The 24,460-nt window shown below is 38.0% G+C and overlaps 2 protein-coding genes across 5 annotated transcripts in view; one reads left to right on the forward strand and one right to left on the reverse strand.

Annotated features, from left to right (window-relative positions):
- Positions 1-24,460, forward strand: part of LOC145498010 (uncharacterized) — a 380,464-nt gene that overhangs the window by 285,813 nt on the left and 70,191 nt on the right. The gene's annotated exons all lie outside the window — the stretch shown is intronic.
- The window catches only part of LOC145497882 (C2 domain-containing protein 3-like), a 280,776-nt gene that overhangs the window by 225,520 nt on the left and 30,796 nt on the right, over positions 1-24,460 (reverse strand). For 2 of the 4 annotated variants that reach the window (XM_081477747.1, XM_081477745.1), the window contains 2 exons: positions 3,866-3,948; positions 2,656-2,807 (listed from right to left, as the gene is read on the reverse strand). In XM_081477747.1, the coding sequence (XP_081333873.1) occupies positions 2,656-2,807; positions 3,866-3,948 (235 nt within the window). Of the gene's footprint in view, positions 1-2,655; positions 2,808-3,865; positions 3,949-18,253; positions 18,326-24,460 lie in introns of those variants that run through there. The other 2 variants (XM_081477748.1, XM_081477746.1) reach the window with 2 other exon arrangements.

Consider the following 24,460-nt stretch of genomic DNA (forward strand, 5'->3'; position numbering starts at 1 on the left):
ATTCGTTGATGCAAGGGAAGTATTTAAAGGGAGTATATTCATTGATGCGAAGGGAAGCGTTCAAAGGGTAAGTTACTCAGTAGCTTGTCATGTCAGGTATAAATTTAAGTATTGTGGGAAGTTTTCATCAGGGTAGCGAATGTTTAAATGATGAATCAAGGGGAAGACAATGTTCTTTCATGAGTCTTGCTGTGCTGTTGTTCCATGAGTACCAACCAGTTCAGCTGTGGAATACAAACACAGTCGATAGTTTTCCTATCAGCTGACCATTTACTTGCTCAGCAAGGCGAACAGACTGAATAATAATTTGACCAATGAGGCAAATAAACAAGTGAATTTCCCAGAGAGGTGAACAAACTGAATTCTAATTTGCCAAATGAAGCTGATAAAACAAGTGAATTGTCCTGGGGGGCAAACAAACTGAATTCTAATTTGCCCAAAGAGGCAAATGAAACAAGCAAATTACCTACCGAGGCAAAAAGAAAAACTGAATAATACTTAAATTTACACATGACATGACAAGCTACTAAGTAACTTACCATTTTTGTAAAAATAACACATCTATCACCTTTTGATAGCACTTTATCAAGAATAATAATTTATTATTATTGCATTAATTGCAAGAAGTAGAAATCTAGTGTTATTAATATTGCCAATATACACTTTGTATTCCGCACAAGTTCAAAGTACTCTTTATTGTTACTGTTCATGGTACATAATTGTTTCAACTAAAATATCTTTCACATTTTAATAGCAGTTTACCAGAAGAATAATTATCATTGACAATTATTTCATTTATTGCAAGTAGTACAAATCTACTGTGAGTCAAAAAATCCAAATGTACCAGTAAGAATAAATCGTTTGAGTTAATATTACTCTAGTCTGCTTGCGTCTGTTAGAAACTAATGCCTCCAAAAATAAGCAAGTGTAAAGTTGTAAAAACTCAGGTGTCAAGATAAAAAAACAAGGCTTACATAAAAGATACAATAGAATTCAACTTCAAACTTGGTTATTTCTATGAGATTAATTTATTATATTTTTCCAACGATCTCCAACACCATGTGATATCTTCATGTCTCACCCCCACCATCTTTCTACATGGGGCAGCCCTTCACTTCCAACATAGAACCCCTAGTTTTATACCGACAAGATCAATACATGTCATGCATAGAAGAGTCAGCTGTACTCTTGAACCAAAACCCTCCTTGTGTTTCATGATTGGTATTGCTCTTTATTATATCTTTCAGTTACCTACTGTAAGGGGTAAAGTCTGTATATGAGTTAAGTGGCCCATCAAGCCCAAGCTTATCCCGGTTTCCATAGACTAGGAGTATTTCTACTCCCCCCTGGATGGGATGCTAGTCCATTGCAGGGTAACCCCCAGCATTAAGTGTGGCGGTACCCATTTATACACCTGGGTGGACAGATGCGTTGTGCTCAAGAGTGAAGTGACTTGCCCAAGTACACAACACAATGTTCCCAGCCAGGCTCATTCCAGAGCCAGGCGCACTAACCATGAGGTGACCACGCCTCCCCGCATTCTACAGTACCACCCACCAAAATTCACATAAAGCCATTCCATTTGACATGAAATGGTTTTCCTGAACCTTCAGACCCACAGTAGAGATATTATTTAAGTATCTTACTAAGAATCTCTTCTCTGTCTATACCTAAGTCAAGGATCCTAGTTTTCTCCCTTCAATCTATGGCCCTATAAATAACTGTTATCGAAGGGAAAAAACTCAATCCACAACTTACCATATGGACCGCAAACTCAGTTAGTAACAGGTATGTAATATAGAGTAATACTGTGCAGATTTATTTTAAATGTGAAATAATATACAATCACGTACTGTAATGTACATATTGTATAAAACTGTAAAAGCCACCTCTCCACAACAGTCAGTTTCCTCTGTCCCCAAAGAGGCTGTTCTGGAGAGATTCAACTGTATGTAAATTATAATCAGCAATAAGTATTATGCTGGAGTTATGCTCTTTTTTATGCTCTTGCAAAGGTTGTAGTGTTTTAATTTTGAGGTCATTTTTAGACTGTCTAATAAGTGTAAGTGTAGTTTATAATAAATGCCAGTCACTAGGGGACTTAAGATTTGAGTATGAGTATGAGGTCGAGTACAATTTTCAATTCTAGTTTGCAGGCTTCAAGTTGTTACATCAGGTACCCATCTCATCCCATGAGCTACTCTCTCTTCCAAAAACTAACATGAAGAGCGAGGGCTCTGGAAACATCACTGGTTTGAAATTAGCAAATCGTACTTGTACTCAATCTCATACTGTGTAGTCCAATCTAAAGGTCTCTACTGGTACCAGTGTTATAAAAGGTCTGGCTGAAAGCTCTGTCCATAAAAAAAATTCTGTAAGTTATAGATTGAGAAGGTCTAGTACTGAAGATCAGTCCAAGTGTTCTCCTTGTCAAATTTTCAAAGCAATGAGATTAACACAGTCAATATTTTGAACCTTGAGTAGAGAAATTAATGTCAGACCAGTGTAGTCATCCAAGCAAGAGCAGTGTTGAGAAAGACTTTTGTCAGCTTCGTGAAAGTTTCTGCAAACTGGGCAGTAGTCAATTTCAAAGGGAAGAAGCATAACTACCACTAGGTCTGCAAAGATCTCAGTCAAACAATAAAATTACGTTACCTTCATCCCAAGTGACACAAAGGGGTCCACATCATGAGTTTTTTGTCTGGGATACATGACAGGTGCAGCTGGGTTCAAAGAAGGGGGTTCCCTTTCTGGATCTATTTCCATATCAATTGTAGGTATAGATGATGATAACTCACTGTATGCTGCTGAAAGGGTTGTGTATAGAAAACACACCATTGTTAATTACATGTAAGCTGGCTCAATCTGATTTTTGAGTGATTCCTTTCAACTTTGAGCAATTATAGTACCATCATTAACAATCCAAAGTGAAATCAGTCACCACAGTTGTATTAGAGAAAGACAAAAGTTTCAAATATCTTCAACCTGACATAGTACTGGGTGTTGTGACATAGGGATGGCAAATTTAAAAAAAACTTACATGACAGCATCAACAGTTCAAAGATCTGTGTTTCTGTAATAAACCTGTTATGAGCAAGTTTCTTTTGGATTGTTTATGGTAGTTCTCTAGTTGCTCAAATTTGATATGTAATATCAAAGCACAAAGATCAGACCAAGCCATCTTACTGATTATTTCTGTATTGTTGCTTTCATGCATCAGGACACTGGAGATGTCTAATCTTGACTATAACCTGCTTTGTTGTCTTGTTGATAACAAAACAAATTGCAGCAATGCAAACAACTTCAGGTGCATCTACCTGTAAATGGTTTAATAGACATTCTGCTGTATTGAATACAACATTATCATAGGTTCGTCCATGACAGGTACTAAGTTTATACGAATTTGCTCCCTAGGTCCATATTATCATGATGATCTTAACTAAGGGATTAAAGATGATTTCCAGTCCATACTGCACACTCTCGAGAGTTTGTTTACGTTTTTTTTTGTTTCATGCATGACGTCACAAAATGTGAACATTGAACTACTTACATGAGGTAAATTCAAAGTTTTATGTCAACTACCATTATGCACGCAAAGCGACGTGAAGCTTTAGGTTTTGTTCTTTCTCATATCACTTGATGAAATAACTTTGCAGCTGTAAAAATCAATGAAGCAGTTGGAAAAAGAATTTGAAAGGCCTCAAAGATAGGGTATATGGTTCGTATCGAATAACATCAATTCACATTCTACCAAGTGAGGTTTTTTTATGTTTATAAACATAAGGGTGCTGAGACTGTGCAGTACAGACTGGAGATCATCTTTAAGAATAATTGAAAACCACTTATATGCTATGTAATATCCTACCTGATAAAGACTCAAATTTCAAAGCAATATACAAAAGAGCCAACTTTTTCCCAGGTGAACTTGTGGACACAACATCAAAGAAGCTGTAAATTTAGAAAGGAACACTTTATATTCTCATATTAACATTTTGTCCAGAGAGTTCAAATGAGATGTACATGTAGATTCGTGTTGTTCAAGTTTACAGTTTTGTTTCTTTTGCGTAATTTCTGACAATGGAGTCCAGCATTGAAGCCTTAAAGAAAACACCAATGTAGAAGAGTAACATCATGACAGTTTACTAAGATTTACTTTCTTTAATTTATTCATTTATTTATCCAACCCTGGCAACCGCACAAGCAAGATACGCTCAGTGACTTCTGTGTGTTTGTTTCGTTTTTTTGTTGTTTTTGTTTTCATGAATTTGTTATTTCAGTCCAGAGAGGACTAATACACAGTGCTATCGATTAATATTACTGAGGAGCATTTCAATGAGAAGTACTGAAGGTAGAGATTGTTACTTGACCAAGTCACCTCAAAGACTGATGGAATTAATTGGAGGTTTCAGTAAGTGCCATGCAGTCTGCAGCAATAATTTCGAAATTTCTTCTGTCACAAATTTGCTAGTTTTACATGTAACTAACGCTGGAAAGTTTCAGCTGAATATAGTAGCACTGGGCGATTGCCCACGGGTACCCCCCTTAGTAACTTGTAAGTCATGTGGTGTATGCTGATATAACCATGTGCTCAGTTGAGTTGCTAAACTGTATATCTCTTAGATCTGTGATTAAAAGTTCTAATGCCGTGTTTTATTGCGGAATTGTGGCATTACATTGGTGGCAGCGGTGAACAAAACGAACTTTACATCTACCTGTGGTCAATGGAGATTTGGTCAATGGAGATGGTTTTTTTTCCATCAGAAAATTATTTTGGAAGTTTAAGTCACCAATCTCACTCTGCAAACCGGTTCACGCTAGAGAACGAATCAGATAATTATTCAGCAGATTTGCTAACACACCACTGGAAGTTTATGAAACCTGTTAAAAATCCTGTGGATTACGATGGTACTCAGTTGCTAAAAGATTATTTGAAACACTTTGAGTGTTGCTCTGTTTTAATGGTTGGAGCAAAGAAGCTACTGTATTCCTGGCCGCAAGTAATCTTGTTCCCAGATCTCTTGTGGACGAAGCCGAAGGCGAGATCTGGCCAAATCCGATTTGTACCACGTGATTGCCTGTCAGGAATGTGACAGGCGACGCAAGAGCGCATGCCCAAAATAAATTCCCAAAATGGCGGAACAGAAAGACTCAGGAGACTGACTCAGACGCGTAGACTTTATAGGTTAAGCAACGTTGCAGTATTTTTATGTTAGCTTAGGGTCAGGCAGAGAATTAGAGTTTGTTTTGCGGGTTAAAGTTAGCTAGCAAATATTGTTAGCAGCATCCTTGCTCGTCACTGTGGACGTGAATTTGACTGCGCAGTAAAGTTTTCCTTAACTGAACGCGGAACGCCTGATTTAAAGTTAAAAAACTAAACAACTAGAGGCTTTGAGAGCAGTGGTGCAGCAAAAGAGAGATGTGCTAGCCGTCCTGCCAACAGGAAATGGCAAGTCTTTAATATATCAACTTCTGCCGAGTATGTTTAACTTTTTGTTGTATGGTGGAAAGTAATGCTCGATTGGGCCATTCCATTTAATATCCACACCCCCCCCTATTGAGGTATTACTTGAAACCCCCCCTCAGATATCATTTTTTGAGAGGGTACCCCCTTGGATTTAGATAAATTGGCCACCTCCCCCGGAAATTTTGCTACTTTAATTTTCGTACTGCAAACCTCTTCAGATGTCTTCAGCATATCATTTATTGGGGAAAATGGCCAATACAAAATTGAAGGATTGCTTTGCACTGTCTTTATATGTAAATATATATTGTCATATTGATTTTTCACAAAATTCTACTCTTCACTGAAGCCCTGAAGAAACACAAGGCACATAACTTATTTACAAAACATTACTTCCTACACTAATTAAAATCAGTCACTTTCAGACAAAGAAACCTAGGAAATATGACTACTCAGAGCTAAATGGGGGTAATGAGAGGGTATGTCAAGTGACCCCAAACTAAGAAGGATAGCTTAACAGAATAGTTATGATCACTTGAAGATAATCATGCATGTAATAACAATTACTATCTTTAAAATTTGAAATAATTTCCTTCCCATTTACGCTGGCCGGGTTTTATGTGGCAAACGTAGGGGAGAATTGATTAATGGCATGGAGTGAGTGAGCTGGGGAAACAAGAGAAAATACACAAATACACATGCTGTGTGATATTTTGCATGATGAGTAGGAAAACAGTATACATTAACATACAAACAAAGAAGGTGGAAGAAGTGTGAACTGCATGACAAAATGTCAAAACTCAACATTTCTATTTCTAGTAACTTGTAAAACTGTAACTGGATAACACTGAGTAATGACATCCTTTGATGGTAAGAGGAAATTGAGCAATTTCAGAGTATCTATCCAACCTGAATGTGTCAAAATCCTTTGTACAATGTGACATGAAATATCAGGCATCCTTATTCAATGACATCCCCCCCCCCTCCCCCTCAGATTTCCCCTAACCTCAATAGGGGGGTGCTGATATTAAATGGAATGGCCCATTGCAATTATTGTGTCACCATTGACCGCTTTGATGATGGACCAAGTTGAGAAAATTAAGAAGCAAGGACAGTTAGCAGCAATTATCCAGGCTAAATGTTCTGAAGCGGACAAAGAGACAGGGATCGAAGTCCAAGGTGATTCTGTGAAAAATGTGTTGTGTGGACATGTTAGCATCGTGTTTGCCCATCCAGCTGGAAGTACTTATCAGTAGTAAGAAATGCAGAAAAATGTTGTTATCTGATGTTTAGCAAAGAAACGTAGTCTGTGTTGTGGCTGACGAAGCTCACTGCATCGTGGATTCGTGAGTAATTGCCATTCAGTCATTTTGTGTTATGTAGAAATTTTATAAATTATTTTGTTTATTTCACATTTTATTAGTTAATTGTAGGTCCATATCAGCCTCACTGGCTGCTAATCTTTGTAACCTGCATTACTAAATAAAATGATGAGGATGAAACTTTTGTTGCACCTCGCCTCTCTCTGGTCTGAAATACTCAATATGTAAAGATGTTAAAGCAGTTGTCAATTTTATTATATTGAATTAATAGAGAAAAAGTACAGACTGTGACTTTTTGTTTCAGTTTTAGTGTTTTGATCTTGATGTGGACAATATGTGATTTAATACATATTAGGGCTACATGTACAGGTATATTGTCCTAAGGTGGCGTCAAACACATAATCATGATTGCTTTCTACAAGTAATACATACATGTATTACGTTGCTGCAATATACTCTAGAAAATAATTTGAGTTTGATTGTTAAACAATCACAGGCTGTGAACTGCTTATGTAAATCTAGGTACATTTTGCCACAAAAACTACTTCCAGGAAAAAAGAAAAAAATTTCCTATTTCCTGTGTTTTCCAGAATATATATTACCTTTCCTCGTGATCAATATATCAACAGATATTTGCTGCAGTTGTCTGTTGCAAACTTATAGAAAACAGAGTTTTAAGCATGCAAATTATTTCAATGTGTCTTCTAATTGCAACAATGAACAAATTTTTGCAGAACACCTGCCAAAAGTTATCGTTTCCTCATTTCATCATAATGTCAGGATGTTTTGAACATGATGTGCACCAAATAAATGATCTATTGTTAAGATGGATTTTTTATATTTACTCACATCTATTAGGACTCAAAATGTTGGTTTTTGGTATTGGCAAGAGGGACAATTAAAGACTTAAGGGGAATTTGAATTTATGAAAACTGGGAGTTGAGGTTACATGCAAAATAATTATGGAGAAAATTATAAACCAGACGAATTTCACTCATTCTCTCCTGAAGTAAATCATAATGATGCCTTCACCCTCTTTATAATCCCCTGGGGGAAGTAAGTGATGCATGCATTATGCTCAATTGAAAGCACACCTTTGTTTCAGCCTGACCACTAGCAAGTAGTACTGTATTGATATGTTGAACAAGATTCAGTTCCCTGTTGTACTGATTCAGTAACATAGAATAAATTGATCCAATTGGAGGAATCTGCTTTGCTCCACTCCTTTGGACATTTTGCCCCTCCCTCCTACAGCAAACGGCTGTTATTACGTCCAAAAGAGTTGGGCTCCCTTTGGTTTCTGTAAGTATTATCTCCCAGCTGAAGTCTCTCATAGTCCCGGAGGACTTATCTCATAGTACAGATGGTAGATAACCCCGTGTGTATTTTTCTGCATTCTCGCATTCTTCAAGGATTTCTTCGAAGTGTAATCACTTCAGGTAGTTCCTCACTTCTGGAATGAGCCAAACAGATGAAGCGATTACACTTGGTAGCCTCGACGAAACAGCCACATTGAGTAGTTTGACATCGATTGTCTCAACAGGTTTGTTGCTTGCCTCTTTTTTCAACTGAAAAAACTCGAAGCGAAACGTAAACACCGTGTGGACCTCTTAGGAAACAGCATACTTACGAAAATCATAGTTTTTCTACAGTTATCTTGATTATAGCAAAGTAAATATCAACCAGTTCCAAAAATAATACTCCAGAAGCACTTCTCTTGTATTTCTCTTATACAAAAAGCAATGTTCACAGAGCTTTATGAGTGAGTTTGCCGGAGGGAGACGTGCAAGATGAAATTACGTGAGCTGAACATAACAAACGTCTTTAGCAATTTACGCGGAATTTACGAAGTTCCATGGACAGTTTCTGACATTTTTTAAATATCTAACAGTCTAAATAATCCATTGGAAACTCTTTTAACAGGATAAGTTCAAGCAAATGTATTTTTCAGTTGTTTACCACACTGCGTTCGCCAGATATTCGTCAAATTTGCATGCCCTCGAACAAACATATGGATCGTGCGAAAGAAAGGAAATCTGTAAAACTTACCTCTGGGTTGTTAAATCCCGAATTGTAAATTACTTCCAAATCTTTCATCTTCTTGTCTTTTCTTATCTACTTTTCTTTTTCACCAATAGCGGAAGTTTCCAGGCAAAAACTTGAGTTTGAAGAAAGCTGCGGAGTTGTTTCCACCATTGATGCTGGGCTGATATTTCTGCTACTTGAAAACTCAAATAACTCTGATCGACGCAAAAAGCGCAGTTTGCTTCTTTCTTAACCGGCCCGATTTTGTCACTTGGAGTTGAAGGGGAACTTGACTTTTCTTTTTCATCATGGAACAACGCTTTCCTGGACAAATTTTGCATGTTAACGCGACTCTTTGTTTGCCTTGGCACACAACAAGGTGAGGTAAAAGGGCTTGATTTTGGTGAGCTCCGAGTCCGCTTGACTTTCTCTCCTCCTTTCCCAAGATTTATCTGCATTGTGGCACATCTCGTTTGAAATGGAAGCAGCTTGTCTTGCAGATTTAACAGTGTTCAGTAACAGTTCCTGCACAGGTGCTTAGGAAAACAATTGTCCTCCTGTACTCTCACTTTTGCAAAATCGCTTATCAAGCGCTGTAATTTTACGGTTTTTCTGTAATCCCAAAAAATCGTGAACCTCTGGTCGGTATTTGTTGTGTTGCCGCAAAGACGGCACAATTTTTTTCAAATGTTGCAAATACCCCTGACTGCGCTACATTTGTAACATTGACACATTCAAGTTTGCCACGGAAAACCACGTAAATGTTCAAAGAAGGGATTGGACAGGAGTCAAATTGAGCAGCCAATCAAGAAAAAGAAATTTTCTTACTTGGCCAGATCTCGCCTTCAGCTTCGTCCACAAGAGATCTGGGAACAAGATTAGGCCGCAAGCCTTCACGTGGAAGCTTAAAAGGTGCTAAATGGCCTGTCTGATACTGACTGTCGAAATTACAAGAAGATTGTTGACAGACTGGAGCTTCGGTTTGGTGTTGAAAAACAATGAGAGTTGCACCAGGTGCATCTGCATAGCCATCACCAACAGGAAAATAGAAGTGTTCAAGCTCTTGCTAGAGATATCCAGTCTACGTCCAGTCTAGCTTATCAGGATTTGTCTCCTGACACTCAGGACAGATTTGCCGTCCAGCATTTTATTCGTACCATCAAAGATCAAGACCACAGGCTCTGATCACGCAGAGATAAACCACGCACCACGACTGTCATTGGCTTGTGATCTTGAAGCATTTTGTCCCTTGGATGGGGATTGGCAAGGAAGCTCTCTGAAGGTTCACTCTGTTGATGTGGTTGAAAGGGAGCCTGATTTACTTAAAGCTCACATGGAGATGTTACATTCTGACCGTCAAGCGCAACAAAAACGTCAGAAGACTCAGCAAGATGCTCTTCAACAATTAGTTCAGCAGACACAGCAGCTCTCCCAGTCAATGTCTCTGAACACCTCTGAAAACCAGCAACACTCACCTGCTCCATGTTATTTCAGTCAAAATTTTCCATGCTGGGATTGCAAAGAATTTGGCTGTTACCATCGTAACTACCCAGCACGCAAGTCACCTTACAACAACAACAAACTGGGCTCGGGAAATAGCAGCAGGGTGTTACCCAAGGGCCAGGGGGATGCCTGAGTGAAAGTGATGTTGGCCCCACTACTGGACATGACCTGAACAATGCTATTCCACAGCCACATGGCTTGTCCTGATGTGCCCATGGAAAGGTCACAAGTCAGTAATAAATTACAAGGCCTTTATATGCCAGGCTTTATTGGTGGAACTTGTGTTATGTTATGTGTCAAGTTCAGTTTAAGTTCAGCCAATTGAACAACAACAGTTTATTTCTACTACTGTAAACAACTAAAAGAATTTACAAGATTATAATTATAAATAAATAAATAAATAAATAAACAGTACAGTACATACAGTAGTGGGACACCCAAAATAACTAAAAAGCTAAACTAGTCGGGTGACCGTAATTATAATAATTAAAAATGTGAGAGGCAGGAAAGAGGCACAACAAACACATTGGTACACATAAATATCATAAACTTGGTACAAGAGTAAATATACAAAACAAAACAAAATAAATAGATATAAACCATCAAAATATCAGTAAAGATTAATAGAGACTAATGAAATACGAAGTTAGTTCTTTTTTAAATTGATTAGAAGTACAACACTTGAATCTTTCATCGAGTTCATTCCATAATTTAGGTCCATTAAATCGGATATTAAATTTGCCATAATTTGTTCGAATTTTTGGCAGATAGAAAGTAGATCTAGATGCAAAGCGAGTGTTTACATTATGTTTACAAAATGTTTTGACAAAAAACGAATCAAAGATCTTTGGTAGTTTGCCAGTATTAAACTGGTGCATAAAAAAGAGAGTTTGAAGCTTAATATAATCTTGAAGTTTAAGAAGGTTAAGCTTAGCAAACAAAGGAATTGTGTGTGCATCAAAATTTGAGAAAGTAACTAAACGGATTGTTTTCCTTTGTATTATTTGAAGTGGTTTAATATTATGATCATAAGTGTTGCCCCAAACTATACAGCCATTGGAGAGAAAAGGAAGAATAATGGCATGGTATAATTGAACTAGTGTTTTCGTATTAACAAAATGTCTAATCTTAGATAGGACACCAATACTCCTAGATATTTTTTTTGAAATTTGTTGAATTTGTTCTTTCCAATTTAGATGACAGTCTATGAGAATGCCAAGGTACTTAACACTCTTTTGTTGATTAATTCGCTTACCATCTATTTCAATGATCAAGGAATTGTTTATCTTTGATGAGGATGAAATATTACAAAATGTGTTTTAGTAATATTGAGAGATAGTTTGTTGGCACGAAGCCATAGGCTAATTTCACTGAGTTCTCGATTAACATTTCGCTCTAGATGCTGTAAATCACCATGGGTATAAAATAGATTAGAATCATCAGCAAATAAATGGAAATCAAAAATAGATGAACAATTAGTGAAATCATTAATATAAATCAGGAATAATACTGGGCCAAGCACAGAGCCTTGTAGTACCCCACATGGTATTTGCAGAGGATCTGAGTCAAAATTGTTTAGAGAAATAAATTGCTGTCTGTTAGTTAAGTATGAGCGGAACCACTCATTTGCTAAACCACGCATTCCACAATGTTCCAGTTTAGCTAAGAGAATGTTGTGATCTACTGTATCAAAGGCTTTACTGAAGTCCAAAAATATCCCACAAGAATATAATTTACTTTCAATGGCTCTTTGGATTTTATCAGTGATAAGCATAGAGGCCTGAGTAGTGGAGTATCCACTGCGAAAACCAAATTGATTATTATCTAGTATAGTAGACTCTAGTAGGCTCATTAATAGGAGTAGATATCACGGAAAGCGATTTATCCGTAAGTCATCGACTACCAAAACAGTCCTACAGAGATGTAGTTAGGGAAGGCTCTCAAGCTTCATCGAATTCTTCGCGCTTCAGAGTGCCCAATATAGTTGTGAAATTTGTACGAAGAGAGCTGAGAGATCGCTTCTATAAAGCAAGAAAATTCCTACGGAATAAGACAACAGAAGACCTGGATCTTGGATTACATTCCGAGAACAAGATTTATATCTCAGAAAACCTTACTCAAATCAACAAGGATCGTTTTACAGACAGTTTGAAAGTTAAAAAGGATCTGAAGTACAAGTACATCTGGACATTCTATGGTTGTATCTATCTTTATAGAGATTCACAAAGCCCTGCTGTTGCCATAAACAAGAAATTGGATTTGGATGTCTTGAAGCAAGATGGTAGAGTTCATCCCTCCTCACCACAACCAACTGGCTAAGTTAAAACTTACTGTACATTACTTATTTATATATTATGTCATACACTTATAGATGACTTACCGCGCTTTGACTTGTTATCTAAACTTGACAAGATATCCAGTCTTAATAATCATGATGTGGAAAATAATATAATGCAGCAGCCAGACTTTAAATGTTACACTCTAGAAGACTTTCTTAATAATGAGGATATTTCTCAGAGCAAATCTATGCCTCTCTTTTCTACAATTCGTTTCAACATAAGAAGTCTTTCTGCTGAGAATGATGGTTTGACAATGCTGCTATCAGATCTACAGCATTCGTTTGATCTTATTGGCCTTTCTGAAACAAAGATAAAAAGTAACTGTGATCTAACTAGCAACATTGCTATTGAAGGATATGATTTTGTCTGCAAGCCAACTGTGACTAATGCTGGTGGTGTAGGGTTCTTCATCAAAGAGGGGATTCAATTTCATATTCGAGATGATCTTTGCTTAACGACAAAAGAGTTTGAATCTCTATGGATTGAGATTAGTCGTGATCCATATAAAAATATTCTGTGCGCTGTCATATATAGACACCCAAGTGGTAAAACTGTGGACTTCAACAAATATCTCTTCTCAACTCTTGAGAAACTTTCAAAAAATAATAAGATAACTGAGGAATTCATTAATACTGTGATTTCTTATGGCTTCTTATCACACATTCTGCAGCCTACAAGAATCACTGATCACACAGCAACATTAATTGATAATATTTTCTTTAATTCTAATGAATTTGTTGCTACTAGTGGAAATTTGATTTGTGACCTTACAGATCATTTACCAAATTTCTTAATTATCAACAAATTATCTTGGACAGCAAGCAATGTGACCAGGTTTGCACGTGATTATTCTTGCTTTGATCAGGATAATTTTTTAGCAGATGTCCAGTCAATTCAGTGGGATAATGTTTTTAGGGATAATGACATCAATCAGACGTTTGATTCCTTTCACTCTGTAGTCAATGCTACAATAGATAAACATGTTCCTTTAAAAAAGTTAAGTAAACGAGAAGCAAAATTTAAGTCCAAGCCTTGGATTACTCAGGGTATTCGTAAATCTATTAAAACTAAAAATAAGCTATTTAAGCATTATTTGAAAAGTAAGTCTCAAAGTAATCACTCTTGCTATAAAATTTACAAGAACAAACTAAAGCATATTCTAATTGTTAGTGAAAAACTATATTATAAAGAATATTTTACTTATCATGTTAATAATGCAAAAGCCACATGGAAGGGTATTAAGCAGCTTATTAGCTCTAAGCATGGTAAATTGTCCTTCCCAAATAGATTAACAGTTGATGGTACCACCTTAACTGATGCCAAAGGTATAGCTAATGCCTTCAACAAATATTTTGCCTCAGTTGGGCCAATGTTGGCCAATGGTATTCAACCTGGCCATAGAACCTTTGTGGAATATTTAACAAATTCACAATGCAACAGTTTTTATTTATCACCAGTATCACCAACTGAAGTTGAGAGTATTATTTCCAGCTTAAATGCAAGTAAAGCACTGGGGCCACATAGCATTCCAGTGACAATTCTTAAATTATTGAAGAGCATCTTGTGTCATCCACTATCTTATTTAATTGTTCTTTTTCTCTGGGTTTAGTGCCAGATAAGTTAAAAATTGGGAGTAATACCTCTATACAAAAGTGGTAATCAGGCTTAAGTATCCAATTATAGACCAATTACTCTGTTATCTGTTCTCCAATTCTGCGATTGCTCTTGCTAATGGTCAGCAAGCGAAAACAAATGGTCTGGGACATGTTGTAGTGTGCCTGGGTACTAAAGAGTTTCAAATGCATGTAATTGTGGCTGAGGTTGAGGATGACAGCATTCTGGGTATGGACTTCCTATCATAAGCTGATTTGCATAACGACATTGTAAAAAACCAATTGATGGAGAAGTGTTTGATTGTTCTGATTGCAAGAACCAGCCCCATAGTTCACAATGCATGGTACGATGGTCAACAATCAGTGAACCTGACACTGAGGTAATTGTCCCACTCACTGTTGACAAGCATTCTACTAAGTGAACTTACCTCCAAAGGCATCTCAATTAGGTATGTGATTGTTAGAGCCTGGCCTCACCTCACATTTGCAACAAAAAGGCTTCTATTTTTGCAAGGACTCTGGTGGATGTCAAAGAGGGCAGAGTGGTTCCCTTACATGTTTTCAATGTTTCTGACAAAGTTTACAACTTGGCTGTGGAGACTGTGGTTGCCCTGGCAAAAGCCACTTATTGATTTCACTTCACTGGAGCTTTATGAAGAGAACCAAGAGAGTGTTGTGGGCCAAGCCAGAGTGATCAATCAGCATGTATCACACAAAACCATTGAAAGGACACTACCAGGATCCCTACAGGAACTTCCACAAAGGAGCACTGAGCACTTGAGGGACAACTGGCACATTGGCTTGAATTCTTAAGAGGGAATGTGCACTAAGACAGAGCCATATCAAAAATATGTGGCACATGATGAAAAATCAATTTTTTTTCATATATCCTTAAGAGATAGCCTAGGGTAAGCCTAGAAACACGATGGGTTTCTTTTTCTTGAAAGAGTTTTAAAACCCGCCAAAAAATTACAAATCATTTCGGCCCCACGTCCGGTCAAAAACACGCAAAATTTAGTGACTCATACCTTATCATAAACTTTGCTCTGTTTAACCTGCATCACAATAACACTCCAGTTGGAGTCTGTAGATGTATTGTTGAGGGGTTTACAAGTCTTTTGAGGCAATTATACTACTGTGGATTAATTTTCAAGGTCACAACAAGCTGCTTAAAATCACTAAAATTCAGTTCCTCAAAATTCTTAATTATGCACACTCTCTCAAGCGGCAAATTGACTCTCCAGTAAAACACCGAAACACTTAAAATTCTAAAGGTAAAGGTAAAGGTAAACTTTATTTAGCCAGGGTGGCCCATTCAGCAATGAGGCTGATATCCAGAGGGGCCCTGGACTAAAAATATAATAATTAAATACACAAGACATCGTGATAATTTAAAAATACAAGATAAAATTTAAAAAAATACAAGATATAAATTTAAAAATACAAGTAATAATTAAAAGTATAGAGTATAAACAAGCATGCAATAATTTATAAAAATCTAGTTCCTATATAATTTAAAAATTGTAAGCATCAATTGAAACTTTGAAATGTTAAGTACTGGTGTACTCAAAATCCTCCACGATAACCATTGCAACATGTTGAGTTCGGCAAAGTACATAATCTTATGGACATTCAACTAATGACTCTGACATAATCCATCACATTCCTATCCCTTGTTCTTAAATGGCAATCTGCAAAATTAGTGAAGCCTTCCAGCTTCAGTCCCTTTGTTTGCTAAAGCAAAATGTGGTGTAAGGGTTAGACATTTCAGAAACAAGTGTCTTTTGTTCATGTGGGTGTCCAAACTGCAATTCATGTCCCCAACCAGGCCATTGAGCAACCAGCAAACTGCCAAGGTCCTGTTGGTGATCGTTGTGCCAAAGACAAGTTAGAACCAACATGGACATCCAACTTCTTGAGGAAGCAGCAGGAAGTAGATGCTGATCTCAAGGTCATTATTGGATGGAAGAAAGCCAGTGAAAGAAAGCCATTGTGTGAAGATGTGTTGCCTCAGAGTCATGCTGTAAAGACCTTTTGTCTATCAACTTTATTGGTCACAAAATTACAATATAATTAAAAGAAGAAAGGACCAATAGGAATTGCGCGAACGGGAAAATAAAGTTACCCATGCGAGGCGCAACCCTAGAAGCTAGTAAAAATGGTGATAGAAAATCTTAAATTTGATAAAAATTACAATAAAATCTAATAATTACTTATAGTTAAAAATTATAGTTAAATCTAATTAATTACGATAATTTAAAACAAGATGCGGATAATATTAGTCACAGAAAATTAAGAGCGGTGGCAAGGGCAGTTACGGAAGAGGAACCAGGAGCAGGGCATGTCAATATCATAGGTAGTGTCCAGTAAAGTACAATAAGTGGCGTGCAAAAAATATTTGAATAAACTTGGGCTAGAAAATTTGTCTTGAGGGGCGAGATTACAGATAGTGTTCCAGGGTTTTACAATTCTATTGAAAAAAGAAGCTTGAAAAGTTGTGGTTTTACAGCAAGCAGGTTTTAGTACGAGGGTGGGGTTCTTAGAGCGGGACCGGCCATGTGTGGTAAAAGTAACATATCGTTCAATTTTTAGGTCAGTATATCCAAAAATACAGTTATAGAGAAATAAAAGATCTCTCAGTTCCCTGTCATATATTAGTGGTAACAAGCGAAGAGTCAGCAATCGTTGTTTGTAGGACATCTCGCCGATTCTAGTTCTTAGTATCCAGCGAGTGGCGCACCTCTGGACTCTTTCTAAGATTGTTCTCAAATTGACACTAGCAGGAGACCAAACTTCCGTGGCATAAGTAAGCTGTGACTTCACGAGAGATAGATAAAGTGTCCACCTTACTTTGATGTCGGTCATAAGTGGGCAAGTTCTCTTTAAGAGTCCCAGCATTCTATTAGCCTTGAGTACAACACGCATTACATGCGAGTCCCACGTTAGATTTTTAGTAATAGTTACACCGAGGTCTTTTTCTTCCTGAACGCGTTGTATGTTTACCTCGCCAAGGTGATATTCATGATTTACAGGTGTTTTCTTTCACGTAATTGTTAGCACTTTGCATTTGGAAGCGTTGAACTTCATATTTGATTCGTGGCTCCAGGTGTTTAAACTTGTCAGATCCTGCTGGAGAATAGCACAGTCCTTCACTGACAAAATAGTACGGTGCAGCTTGGTATCAGCATACAGAGCGGTGCTGGTTTGCTCATGGATGACATCAGGGAGGTCATTGATAAATATCACAAAGAGGAGTGGGCCGCCAAGACTACCCTGGGGTACACCGGAACTGACTGGTAGACGCTCAGAGGCGGCGCCGTCAATCACAACTCTCTGCGATCTGTCCTTTAGGTAGTCAGAAAACCAATCTAACAGTTGACCTGTGACACCGTACCATTTCAGCTTTTCAATAAGAATGACGTGATCAACTATGTCAAAGGCCTTGGCAAAACCAAGGTACAAAATATTCGTCTGTTTATTTTTGTCAAGTGCCTCCCCAATTGAATGGAGTACGGATAAGAGTTGCGAAGAGCATGAACGGGAACGCATGAATCCGTGTTGTAAGGATGTAATAGATTGCGCGACATGGGAATAAAGTCTATTACAAACGCAGCGTTCCATAACTTTACTCACGATTGGTAAAAGTGAGATTGGTCTGTAATTTTCAGCTGGCTCTAAAAGATCTTTTTTATGAACCGGAGTAACATCAGGTGACTTCCATTCTGATGGGAACCGCCCAGTACGCAGAGAATGGTTGAATAGGGAACAAAGACTTGGCGTGCAATGGGACCGGCTGCCCTTCAGGAATGGTGTACTTTGCCACAAATGGGAAAATGACATAGGAGATCAGATAACCAACCAGGTTGCTTTTCCCAAGACTTTCCGACAGACTCCCTTTGCAGCTCATCATAGTCACACAACTGCAAGTCATCGTGGTATACGAAAGACCATAAGTGCTATTCAGTCTCATTATTATTGGCTAGGACTTACATCAGCAGTTCCTGGATTAGTCACCAGTTGCCATGCCTCTGGATCAAAGATAAAGTGTGGGAAGAAATGTTGTGCTCCTTTAAAACAGTACGTGGTAGGAGCTCCCATGGAACAGATTGCAATTGACATTCTTGGTCCACTGCCAGAAACTCTGCAGAAGAACAAGTTTATACAGGTGGTTAGTGACTATTTCACTAAATGGACAATGCCAAACCAAGACGCGGCTACTGTTGCTGAGAAGTTAGTGAGCAACTCCATTTGTCACTTTAGCATACCCCATGAACTTCATAGTGACCAAGGAACTAACTTTGAATCAAAGGTGTTTGCTGAAATTTGCAAGGTGTTAGACATTGAGAAATTTCACACTACCCCACTGCACCCCCAATCCAATGGACAGGTGGAGCGTTTCAACAGTACTCTCATTAAAATGTTGCATGGAGAGATTAAGGAAGACCAAAAGGACTGGGATCTTCAGCTTCCAGCTTGCATGATGACCTATCGAGATGCTGTTCATGAGTCAACAGGGGTTACGCCTGATCTCTTACTGTTGGGTAGAGAGCTGGAAGCTCCTTTGGATGCCATAACTGAGGCACCTCCCAATGCACCACCACTCAAAATGGACTACACCCAAGCTGTTCAAAAGAGATTGACCAGTGCGCATGATTTGGCTAGACTCCAGCTGAACAAGGCAGCCATATGCCAGAAGCGGAACCATAAGTTTGGCTACACAATGTTTGGAGAAAGAAAAGGAGAAATGCCAAACTTGACTGCCCTTGGAAGAGACCTTATCTGGTAATATCAGTGCTGTCTGATATATTGTACCGAATCCAGAAGAGCAGGAAGGCCAAGCTGAAGGTCGTTTATTTAGACTGATTAAAGCCTTACCTGGGACCCCCACTGGAAAGATGGAACCTAAAAGGCAGACGCAGTTATCAAAACCCGAGAGAGGAGGACAGACATCAGATATAGATTCTCCAGTGTTTGTCAAAGATGGACAGTCAGCTCTGGTTAATGAGAGAGAGGGAGTTGAGCTCGTTGCAGCAGAGTCGATAGTGGGAGAAGAGGATGTTGCTCCTAGACCTCAGAATGCTGATTGCATTGGGGAAGATAACAGTGTCCGGCCTGATGATGTGAGGGAACCTGAACCTCGCGCAGAATTTTCAGCTTCTAGAAGTTTACACATTTAAATGTTGTTTGTTTCCGAGAACTGTGGACATTGTCATGTCTATTAAGGAACAGTCGTTAGAGACTCAGTCTGTTGTGTCAAATTATACTTTTTAGTTCACTCAGAAGTGATTTGCACAATGGACCAGCACTGGGAGAGTGCTCATTAAAGGGGGGAGTAGTGCAGCGTTGGGCGATTGCCCACTGGTACCCCCCTTAGTAGCTTGTAAGTCACCTGATGTATGGTGATATAACCATGTGCTTAGTTGAGTTGTTGAACTGAACTGTATATCTTGTAGATCTGTGATTAAAAGTCTTAACGCCGTGTTTTATTGCGGAATTGTGGCATTACAACATGAACTCTTTGCTCTCTCTCATAGAAAAGGAAGTAAACAAGCTCCTAAGGAGAGGCAATGTTTCCATTCTTTATTTGAACTTTGGCAAACAAACAATAGAAATAAAACAGCAGACAACATTTCTTGAATTGAACTAGGGCTGATTCCAGAAGATACGCAGTCACAGTAGTGTTCTTTGCACTAAAAAAGGGAGAACTGACATTACCTAAAATATAGCTGCTATCTCCACTCAAAACGAGAGTGTGGTATCACTCAAAAACTAAAAAAGTACTTGTAGATCTAACCTCAAGAACAGCAGTTATCAAGCTAGCGATCCTAGAACGCATGCATCTAACATGTTGTGTTCTACCACAAGGAAAAGCACTCAACAGTCACATGTAATCGCGTACGAAATGTATCTCTCAGCTAACCCATAATCGGCACTGATGCCACTAATCTGCACATGCGTTTCGAGCAAATTGCTTTGGTTCCTAAGAGAATACCACCACAAGGATAGCAAGAGATTTGCGGAAACATATCTTTAGTTTTGTGATGTTATGAAAAAGTAGTGTATGTATGACACGTTTTGTGTAGTGCACACAGGTGCCTTCCACACCCTAACCCCCTACTGCAAGGCTGATTGATTAATTGAAATTAATTAATTATACACACATTAAAGTTTACACCTCATTGTGTTAGTGTTTTAGAGCCTTAATACATTAGTGCCTTGGTGCTCAGTGTATTAGCGGATAGCAGCCCCTAAACCACCCCAGTAGTGCACTCTGCACTAAAAAGGACTGTTCCATGTTTCTTTATCCTTACATTAGTAGGTTTTATTCAACTTACTGGTCATTAAGGTAGTCCATAAGTTAAGAAAATGACATGAAAGTCAGTTTTAATGTATTGAAGCTGTTGAGCCCAACACTGAACTGAACTCCATTGCTTTGTTTCACTTATTTGTTCGTAACACCTTAGTTTTCTCAATCGATTATGTACTCATTCAGCAAACCCAATTTGTGCCGAGATTCTAATTAGACAGCTGTGTACGCATCATCAGTCTTCATTAACAGAGATCGCAAACTTGACAGAGAGAGCGTATTTTATCTTGGCAAACTTCAGGCATATCACAGATATCCTTCCTTAACTATCAGAAGTAATATTATGTACTTATTGACTGAGTGGGAGGGCCAGACAGGAAAATATTTAGCTCAAGGTACGGACGTCCTGACTGAGAGCCAAATATATTCCCATCCGGCCCAACTTTACTCAGTCAATAAGCATTTTATCATATGACCACTAAGTGCTGAAATTGTGAAAATTGTTTGAACCTAAATAGGATGCGATTACATAACATCAGACCACCACGTACCAACCAACTACGGAAAAGATTCTACAATAAAAACTTGTCATTTATTTCTTCGTGTCGAACAAGAAACTCACGATTCATCGAAAAACATGACTCACTTTCTCATTTTTGTTTTTCAATGTAAGTCCACAATTATAGTTCATGCTAAAAAGCCACCAGAAAGTTGACATAAAGCTGTCAAAAATATGTCAAACCCATCAAAAACTCAGCGAGTGACAAAAGTTCGCTTCACGCTTCACTGAAATTGTTCACAAATCTTCTTCATCTGAAGACTCAAGAAAATGCCGGTGTCGTTTCAAGCTATCTGTCAACCTCTTGATTCTCTTGAACAAGGGAGAACCAGCAACTGAATATTAATGACACCGATGTTGGCTTCCGCAAACAGTGCCTGGGTTTGCTGACTTTCCTGGCTTTGCTGTGCAGTGGAAATTACATGTAAACACAAGCAAGTTTTATTATCTTGATGAACTGTACGGTAATGAACTTGTGTTCGTACTCAGTTTTGTCTCTTCAAACAACACTGATGTAGAAACTGCAGAGCAATTTATCATACTGTACAAAAGGTATGTTTGTGATTTCTCTGGTTTAACCAATTTCTTCCAGAAACTCTGGAAACTTGGAGAAAACATTTATATCATACTTTGTTTTCATCCCATTGTTTTCTTGCTTCTGACCCACGATGAATTCTTTGATGCTTTTCACTGAAAGAAGTTTCGCCTCAAGACTGTTTGCTTATTCCAAAGGTTAATTATCGGACAGTTCATCTAGAAAAGTTGTTTTCTTGACTGTCTGTTTGCTTGTTGTTGGCTTGTGAGAAAGTTGTGAACTTCTTCATTTGTAGGGTGTGTTGACTTTATTTCTGTTCTTTTGGAGTGAATTGGCGACTGAAGTAGTCGTGCATCGAACAGTTCGCCTAGATCGTAAAATTCACTTTCAGAATGTTCACTTTCATCACCCATTTGGAAGAGAACAAAATTTTGCAGCAACAATTACCTCACATTGATTTTGCCGTACGCCTTTCTAGTAGGGCTGTCCGCATTTTTCCAGCCCTACCACTTCGACATGTACAGCCCTCATACAGGACCTTGTTTCTTATGGTTTTCCAAGGAAATTGCGAACAGGGCCATACAGGTCATAAAATAAATTCAGATATTGATCATCAGTCCATGTATAGGGTGGTCAGTAGGTTTAAGAATTGATTCAACCGGCACTTGGAGCAAATCTGCTTCTAACTGGCTGCATAGAATAAATTTCTTTTCGGGACATATTTTCATTATAATTCAGGTTTTTTGTTTGAAGAAGTAACTTGTCAGCAATAAGGAATTACTGCTGCATTGCTGATACTGCACACATCATACTGGGAGCTGAGCAGTAGCTGAAACAAACTAGGAAATGTTCCTTTGAACCATGGATGGAATTCTTTATAGCTAAACAGAGTCCATAGGTCAAACCAATGAAAAAGGCTGTATCATAGAAAAACCTGATGCTATGTAATGTACACCATAACATAGAAGTGGAATTGACTGTTTTACCCCTCAAGAAGGTCCATAACTCGACATCATTACACATACTATTATAACATGGTTAAGTAAAGGCCATCCAATGGCGACAACACAAACAATGCAAAGATATGTTCATGTTACTAAGTTGCAACATTGTTGCAATATTGAATTCCTGATAAGTGATGTCACAATTTGTTACAGCATTCCACGGTATCAAGCATTTTGCAGCTAGACCTATAAAACTTTTATAAAATGTCTTGAATGCAGATTGGAAACAGGCAGATTAACCTGAAAATAATTTGATCTACAATAGGGACTTGCCTTTCAGTCACACAAACAGGGTTTTCGTTAATATTTGAAATAGCAGGAGAGTAGTGTAAAGTAACAGGAGAATGATTTTTTAAAGAGCGAAGCTCTTTCATGGAACGAGCGAAGCCTTTGAAATTTAGCTGGAGAATTCTACGTAGTAGCCGGAGAATTCTCCGATCCCCAATGCCTAATGAACACCCTGCACAAAGTCTGAATTGAATGGGAATAGTACTGTTTCTGTTTATCTACAGAGACTAAGACAAAATGCTTACTTAAAAAAGTGTGCGTCTCCCAGAGTCTTGCAAAAACAGGGGTGGGTGCATGTTCTTATGATATGGTAAGGTTTTGGGTCATTTTTAACTTGAAAAATATTTATATTTTCCAAGTTGTAGTGGTGGGATGATTTCACTCCATCGCTCCTTCACTGGGTCATTTCCTGTTAGACATTTGGAACCCGGTAGGGGAACTCCCATATGAAAAGGTCAGGGATGCTTGTCAGAAAATTTGAATTTAACTCTCAAAGAAGACTACTGTGGTTGTTGCTCAAGCTTCATTAGACCCCTAAAAGATACCACTTAAAATGGAACAGGTTCAATAACTAGCCACTGTTCAAGAAAGGATCCTGTGCTCACCTGTAGACCTGACTCTCATACTCGAGAGATCAGCAGAAAAAAAATGAGAGCATTAATATTTTTAAACAAAGATCACAAGGTAAACTATTCATTTTAATTTTAATGCAACTTATTTAGTAGTATTAGTACTGAAAAGCCCTTATGGGGAGTGCTAATAAAATTTGTATTGTATTGTAGCGTTTCTTTTATTTTTTTGCTTCGAGTGCACCCTTAAGGATACTTAGACAGCTGAGAATGGTGACATTTTGTCATCAATACCACAAGTGAGACCAGAACCCTTGATTTGTACCCGAGACGACGAGCATGCCCAACCTCTTCGTATAGGAGTGTCCCTGCGGGTTTCGAACATTGTGCTGTCCAAGGCTGTTTTACAGTTGATTGCACCGTGTCAAGTTAGTTATTCTTTGAATTTCTGACGCAAGTACTCAATATCTTACCGCAGAAATGATCTATATTGAATAGATTTTTGCACGAACGTTTTTATATATAGAAGCTTACTATATAAATAGCTCATTTCCCAAAGGTGTCCACTTATACAGGTTTAAACATACTCAATTGCCAAAAACTGAGGTGATATTACAAATCAGAATTGATGAGCAGAATGAATTTTTGAATTATGATTCAAGCCTTGATTAAAAGTTTTGGATGATCAACAGACAAGAGAATTAAGGAGAATTTGAACGACGTGTTTCACTATTATTTATACAGTATTATAAATAAATACTTCTCATAGCCACTTTGATTGTGATCCAAAAGGACTTGGAGACAATATTACGATATTACAAATACTACTGTACTACAATGTACACTTGCAACATTACTGAGAGGAAATTATACCATATGACATGCTATATGTGTGAAGCATTTCAACCCTACTTAAAAGGGTAACCTTTAACTGG

The sequence above is a fragment of the Orbicella franksi genome, chromosome 9 (assembly GCF_964199315.1).
Source record: "Orbicella franksi chromosome 9, jaOrbFran1.1, whole genome shotgun sequence".
NCBI classification, from domain to species: domain Eukaryota; kingdom Metazoa; phylum Cnidaria; class Anthozoa; order Scleractinia; family Merulinidae; genus Orbicella; species Orbicella franksi.